Below are 7,788 nucleotides of genomic sequence, written 5' to 3' on the forward strand. Positions count from 1 at the left end.
ATATGTTTTTGTTTCATAATGTTTCTAACATCTAAATTTTTGCTGACAGAAGGATGTCAGAGGAATTAAATAATATAACCTTTTAAAAGGGGTAGGTTTGGGTCCCTTTCGCTAACATTTTTCTTAGTTGTTTCTTATTTTCGTTTGCAATTTCCATTTTGGGTGGGATACACTTTTAGTGAGTATAATTATAAAAGTGAATTTAATAATTGAGAAAAAGAATCCTGCGGGTCTGGCATAGGAAATGCCCAGACACAGCAGTCACGAAATGACTGCGCTGCCCGCCACTCCTGTTTATGCTGAAGTGCTTCCACGTGTGCGCTCATTGGCCTATACATCTGGTGTTTCCTGCGCCACACCGGCAGAAAACTCGTGTAATGAGAATAAATCAGAATAAAAGGGTGCTTTTGTTATTTAAGAATTTGAGGGTGGAACAGCAGTTGAAAGTTTTCTTTAATGGTAGTCTTCAAAAGAAAAGTTTTCACTTTTACACAGGAGAAATTTGAAAATTAAAGGATACATTTAACTGTTTAGGGGCTGACAAAAACTTGTCCCTTTCTTTATTTACTGGCACTAATAACCTCTCTCTCTCTCTCTCTCTCTCTCTCTCTCTCTCTATATATATATATATATATATATGTATATATTCAAACACCCCACTCTCTATGCAACAAACTAGAACCCAACTCACTCTGTTCTCTGTTTCCATTCCACCATGACCCATCCGATTCTATTGCTTGGAATTTTATTAGTAGCATATTTTAGTGTAAGAAAAATGATGCCTTTTCCATTATACATTCATTTCAAGGTGGTTATTGTTTGTTCCTATTTTATCTTTCTTATTTGGTAATTAATTTTTTCCTTTGAAATTGCAGCACTCTCATGCTAAAAATGTCTTCTTACAATACTGGGAAGAGCATATTGTTCTTCCACACCCTCCACATTGGTTAGCTGCAAAGGCTTCTCCATTAAGTCTCTATCAGACAGCATTGTTTACAAAGCTTATGGAGAAAAATGAATTAACTTTCCACCTGCATTCATTCTGTAAGCAGGCTAATATTTCTTGTTCTGCAAATGCACTAGTGAAGAAGACACCAGATGACACAACCCTGCCACCAATAGCTCAATGGAATGATGCCAAACTGAAATATGATGGCCTTCCAAATGAATCACCCTTGTCAATTGCCCGACAAGGAGGATTGCTATTCTTTCGCGAATCAATGGTGAAAGAGGGGGGTTTCTTGCTTGTCCCTGATCTAAGGGACCCAATGTCATATAACTCATTTTTGCCGCGACCTTTAGCTTCAAAAATCCCATTCTCAGTCGCCCAGGTCAAGGAATTGAAGAAGCTTTTTGGTGTTGTGGATGACTCAAACATGAATGAGTACATTCAAGACACCCTCAAGATATGTGAAAAGAGACCCATTCAAGGTGAGCAATGCACCTGTGCAACTTCTGCTGAGGATCTCATTGACTTTGTCTTTGAGAAATTAGGGCACCATGTATCCATATGGAGTACTGAGAATTTTGAAGGATCTTATGAGAATGTCACAATTGGAGCTGTGAAACTCATATATGGAAACTTCTCTAAACCACCAGCCTTATGTCATAGTCAGCCATTCCCATTTCAAGTTTATTATTGCCATGTTTTACAGAAAATAAAAGTATTTGCAGTTCATATATATGCCCAGAAGAAAGTGAATCATGCAATCATGGTATGCCACTATGATACCTCAACTTGGAATCCAAACCATTCTGCTTTTAAGCTTTTGGGTTTTGGACCAGGTCTAATTGAAGTCTGTCATTGGATAAATGAGAATGAAATGGTCTGGACAAAGAATACTCTTGGCTGAGCAACATTTGAAGACTTGATTATCTTCTAATTCTCTTATTTGTATTTCATGTTTCTGCTTTTGCTAATTAAATTAAGAATAAATAATAACCTATTTTTGCTTGTTTATTATATCTTTCATGTTTCAATATAATTTTGTCCTTCAATTGTCCAGCACATGATAGATGACAAACCTGAAATGAATGAAAAACGTATATCCCATAAAGCTGATTGTAGATCTCAGGCCCCTTGAGCCCAATAGGGCTGGCTATTCATGAAGTCTGCCAATTCCTTAGAATCTCATGACCCACCTTGAGCCCCAATTCTTCTGTTGACCAAAGGGTGGGCTTGCAGCCTTGAATTGGTGATGACCTTTAGTTTCCTCTTAGGTTTTCCCTTATAGCTTGACTCAGATGCAGGGACTGATGGTCGTTTTGTTGGGGAGTTTTAACTCCTCGATTCCTTTCATTATGGTATTGGTCTGACAAGTTTCTGGATGACTACTGTAAAGGTTAGGCTATCCCACATATTCATGATGGTGAACATATTGATTATATTTTTGACGTGAGGCTGTTATTTATGCGTAGAAAATGAGAACCTAAAATAATGCAAAAACGAATGGAAATAGCAAATAAACAGTCACCTAGTCATGCACAAAGATTTATTTGGTTTTACAAGATTGTCTACGTCCATGGTGAGATGAGATCTGTTTCACTATTAATGGAGAATAGGGTTACAATTGCTCGTCCTTACACCTCTGACATATCAATTACATAAAGAACATTTGGTACAAATATACGGTGAAACCGTATAAATGCAATTATCAAAATAACCATACAGCCCTAAAAACATTTCTTGGGGTACTGCCACTCCCTATCTCCGCATGGACACACCAATTCGTCGAGGCCTTGCCAATAACAGATAACACATAAGGTAGGCCGATATGCTGGGTCTCAAGGCCACGGGCCCTTGGCCTCTTAATGGCCCGTCGGAATCAGTCCACTCATGCAACTAACAGAATACAAGAAATCATCCCAGCTATGTTCTCAACCATTCTAGTAGATGAAGCAATGGGGATTTGGTCAAGGATCCTTCAGGCTATTGAAGATAGCTGGGGCCATTTTTCAGTGTTTTCTCTTGTTTCTTTTCTCTTTTTTTTCTGGAAATTATTTTCCCTCAGCAATCAAGGGGAGCTGGTTCTCTAAACTTTCCTACTTTTAGGTGAGGACAGGAATTTCGATCTCAAGGCAGGTTTAGATGAAACTGAGATATGAATCGAAACCAAGAACCATTACAAGAAAAATGGGCATTCGAGACACTTTTTTCGCGACGGAAAAAATTCTGTCGCTAAAGAACCCATTTGAATGTCACTAAATATTTATCATTCGGGACGGACATGTGCCGTCGCGAAATTTGGGACAATATACTTTTGTCTCTATTTTCATTGAATTTACGACGGATTATTTTCCGTTGCAATTAAACTTAATTGGGACAAATATAGTTTTGTCCCTATATCTTTATCAGTTGGGACAGATATATTGTTGTCGCGAAATTTGGGACGGTATATTTCTATCACTATTATGATATAATTACAACGGTTTATTTTTCGTAACAAATAGTATTAGTTGGGAAAGATAGAATTCTGTCGCTACATATTTATTATTGGAGACGGAAATATTTTCGTCCGTAATGTCATAAAAAATTACATTTGATAATGCTGACTATTTTTCGATAAGTTATTTATTATTTGTAACGAAATTTTTTCCGTCGCCACATTTAGGAAAGATAATAAACTGTCTCGAATCAATTAGACATATTTATATCTATTAGGATGGATTTTGTTTCCGTCCCCAAGTAAATCATTTAAGACATAATAGTTTCGTCCCTACATATCTAAAAGTATAAAATAGAATAAAAAGCGTTAAATTTGAAAGAATCGAATTCTATACGATTAATTCGACATTGGAGACGAAAATTTTCCATTGCAAAATTGGAGATGGATAACTAACTTTCCCTAAATTAAAGGAATTTTCTTTCCAAATCTGTGCGCTCAAATCTTGGAATCACGTTAAATTTGAACGAATCGAAATCTATACAATTAATTCAATACATATTTATCATTGGAGACGAAAATTTTCCATCGCAGAATTAGAGACGGATTATTAATTGTCCCTAATTTAAAGAAATTTCATTCAAAATCCAATCCTAATTTCCTTCCCGCTTACCGGCGTGCTCAAATCTCTCTAAAATCCGATTTTCATATCAATACTTTCTCTCTCTCTCTCTTTCTCTACAAACCCTCATATCTCCGAACTCCAATCTTGCTGAGATGTAGATGGATTTCGTGGCTATGAAGGGGCAGCCAACCTGGATTTCACTGGGAATAAGAGGGTTTTTTGTGAGAGTTTTCGGATTTTGAGTTTGGGTTCTTCTCCTTCCCAGTTTTGTGAGTTGCAGAAGAGTGAGAGAGGGATTTTGGGTTGAAGATGGTCTTCTTGAATCTGATTTTTCCCCTTTTTTCTTTTTTTCTTCTTCTTCCTTCCCTGTTTTGTGAGTTACAGAAGAGTGAGAGAGGAGCTTTTCGGGCTTAGGAGTCTGAGATTTTTGCTAAAAAAAAAGAAAAAAAAGTGGAATCCTCTCTTGCGCCAAGAAGGGGAACCTTCTTCTCTGTTTTGGGGAGTTGAAGGTTAGGGAGATAGTGAGGTTGAGAGGGTTTGGGAGTGAGAAAATAGGAGGGAAAAGAGAGAGAGAAAAAAAGAAGGAAAAAGGGTAGGGATCTGTGATTTCAGAATAGGCTTCCATTCACATGGTCTGTCTCTTTAAAGTTCAGATTTTAAAGAGACAGGGAAGGGTTCTTCTAGGTTCCCATTGAGTTGCAAATTTGAAAGAGAGAGCAAGAATGAGAGTGAGGGTTAGAGAAGAGTGAAGGAGAAGCTATTTCGCTGGCTGGGGGAGAAGAGGTAGCTCTGATTCTAGTTGACTGAGAGGGGCTTTCAGAAAGAAATCATAGCAAGAAGAGGGTTTCAAAGGAGCTGATTTCGCAGGTTAGGAAAAGAAAGAGTAAAGGATAGAAGGGAGAATGGAAGCCTTGGATCACAGCTCGCCTAGGGATTTCAAGCACTGAAGTGCTCTATTAATCTATTTCTTCAATTCTGTGAGACAACTGAGATTTGCAATCTTGAATAGTCAGTCATCGAGAGTAGGGTAAAATTCTGCCAATTTACTCTCTAAATTCATTATTCTTGATCTTTTAAACATGTTAATGATAGCTTCATATATGGTATGGCTGAGATCATGGAATTTGTTTAGATGAATGTGAGAATTTGTAGGCAGTAAACCTATTTTAATCTGATTATTGGATGAATTAAATGGATTAATCTTGAAATTTTATCAAAATGTGTAGTGGACTTTACCTTTTTATTTCATAATCTGAGAATGATTAATCTGACTTCATTTCTCCTTTTTAATCTAGACTTAATTCGTTTGCTGTTGTCCTTTTAGTTCTTTCTAAGTTCTTAGTAGGTACATGCTCCCTTCACTTGTATCTTCTCATTCTTAATGTGAAAGGTCCTTGGGCAGCAATAAATCTGACCCATCTTCAGAAATGATGAACATGGAGTTTAATCATGTTCAATTGTCCTCTAAATTAGTTCCTTATGTAGTGATACGATAAATGCTAAAAAGGATCCAAATGGGTAAAACTGCTATCCAAATCCCCATTCCCTGTACATTTTGTAGCCAGAATCATTTGCAAAGGAAAGGGTCTAATGCTTAACCTTTTTTTTTAGAAAATTATTTAGCAGTACACCGCTGCCTTTAGCCTGGAAAGACAACCTGAATACAGGGCCATGGCCAAGATATTTCTATCCATCCTCAAGAAGAAATAATCAAACAAATGAACCCCATCCCCAATGACTTTCTTTATCCCTATCAAGCATACTAGACTACTCTTGCCATGGATGAATTTTGCTTTCTTTCTTTGTTTCTTTCTCTACCTTTTAGTGTCTGATTATGCTTCAATCTTTGATGTAGGGGGTTCCTAGGTGACTAGGTCTCTTACAAGAATAACTAACTAGGTAGGGTCAACTCAAGGAGCTTAGGTAGATAGGACAAAGAAACTCAGCAAACAAGATTAAGCATGCAAGATAAAATGAGACTAACAAACAAAGTAGCCGAAAGCAATAATAATCTAGACGGAAAAACACATAAATTCTTACTTAAATTCATAAATTCTTACTTAAGTTTCAAGTGGGGACATGAGGAAGGGAACAAACAACATACGAATGTTAGGTTCAGCACAAATCAATCTAGACACCCAAATTAGATATGCAAACAATCAATGTCCTCTAGCAACCAACTAAAATAGAAAAATCAGCAAGGTTTTTTTTTTGATATATAACAGTGACGAAACAACTTAAAACAACAGGTAAAAATAGGCATAAACAAAGGGCAAAGGCTGGCTTCAATGTCAATGGGCTGCAATATATAATAGGGATTAATGGAGGTGGGGAGGGTTTAGTTTAATGTTTTACCGTACTGCTGCCCAGATCTGAGGAGAAAAGAAGAGATCAAGGTCCTCCAAAATAACAGTCCACCTTTAGTTGATGAAGACAAGTCCAGCCGATTGTAGAGAGATCAGCACCAGCGAAGAGTAAATAACAACCGAGAGTAGCAGCAGTCAAGGGTAGCAGCAGCAGTGATGTAATGGCAGCAATGTGTAGCAGCAGCAGTGATGTAATGGCAGCAGTGTATAGCAGCAGCAGTGATGTAATGGCAGCAGTGTGTAGCAGCAGCAGTGAGGTAATGGCAGTAGTGTGTAACAGCAGCAGTGATGGAATGGCAGCAATGTATAGCAACAGTAGTAATATAATGGCAGCAGTGTATAGCAGCAATAGTGAGGTAATGGCAGCAGTGTGTAGCAGCAGCAGTGAGCATCAAAAGGGGAGATCAACAGCAACAAAAACAGCAACAGAAAAAAAAATGAAAAAAGAGAGGGAGGCGAGACAAGAGAGAAGAGAGAAGAGAGAGCCGAGAGGCTAAAGAGAAGAAAGAGGCGAGAGAGAGAAGTGAGAAAGACGAGAATGAAAGAGAAAGAGAACCGTAAGAGGAGTGGGGATTTGCTCTTAGCTGTTTTTTCAATTAACATTCATTGTATTCAATAATGGCCAATGGCCTTACACTTAAATAGAATAAACTTCCAAAAATAAAAAAGAGATTTTGAAACTCAATTACTTGAAATAAAAAACTACCTAATAGACCAATATAAAAAGTCCTAGTTTCCTAATTATGTAAGACAATCAAATATCACTAGATTTAAAGCAAAATACTAGAATCAAATAAGATTTGGTAGGTCCACAAGATCTGCAAAGTACTAGAATCAAATAAGATTTGGTGGGGTCCACAAGATCTGCAAAGTACTAGAATCAAATAAGATTTGGTGGGGTCCACAAGATCTACTGATTGGGAGGACAAGGGGGGTCGAACCCAGCGCTGGAAGGCTGGTTTGAGTCCTCTCTTTCCTTCTTCTTTCTTGTTTAATCCTCCAACCACAAAGATCGACTTGGTTGAATCTTCTTCTTCTTTCGACTGTACACCTTGATGTCCCCATCAATCTTGACCCATATGTCATGTGTTTTACATGAACGGGTTATATTAATAGGGGCATTTTGGTATGCAGTTCCCAAATGGTTCATTAATGTTACTACAGGACCTGGTTTAGGATTGAAGCAAAGGGCCTTGTAACTAGAGAACTATTGAAGGCAAGTACTCATAGGGAGCAGACACTCATGAAGAAGTTGCAGCAAAAGATAAAAATTCTTGAAAGGCAATCCTCACCTGTGGAAGAATTGTCTCAGATTTTGAAAAGAGCTCATAATTTCTTATATTTTATTCTCCACACTACTTCAGTTGTTGGTTGGCATCAGGTAATTAGATTCTCATACTATTTTTTTTTTTTT

General features: G+C 37.5%; 2 protein-coding genes across 2 annotated transcripts in view; both read left to right on the forward strand.

Moving 5' to 3' along the window:
- Window positions 1-665: 665 nt before the first annotated feature.
- On the forward strand, window positions 666-6,005 carry LOC122067257 (polygalacturonase-1 non-catalytic subunit beta-like). The gene is made up of 2 exons (XM_042631093.1): window positions 666-766; window positions 876-6,005. The coding sequence occupies exons 1-2, from the start codon at window positions 716-718 to the stop codon at window positions 1,851-1,853; spliced, it is 1,029 nt and encodes a 342-aa protein (XP_042487027.1). The 5' UTR covers window positions 666-715; the 3' UTR covers window positions 1,854-6,005.
- Window positions 6,006-7,431: 1,426 nt separating this feature from the next.
- Window positions 7,432-7,788, forward strand: part of LOC122067258 (ABC transporter C family member 3-like) — a 17,407-nt gene continuing 17,050 nt past the window's right edge. Inside the window, exon 1 of the mRNA XM_042631094.1 lies at window positions 7,432-7,755. The gene's annotated coding sequence lies outside the window, so the exon portion shown is untranslated. The remainder of the gene's footprint in view (window positions 7,756-7,788) is intronic.

The sequence above is a fragment of the Macadamia integrifolia genome, unplaced genomic scaffold, assembly GCF_013358625.1.
Source record: "Macadamia integrifolia cultivar HAES 741 unplaced genomic scaffold, SCU_Mint_v3 scaffold2792, whole genome shotgun sequence".
NCBI classification, from domain to species: domain Eukaryota; kingdom Viridiplantae; phylum Streptophyta; class Magnoliopsida; order Proteales; family Proteaceae; genus Macadamia; species Macadamia integrifolia.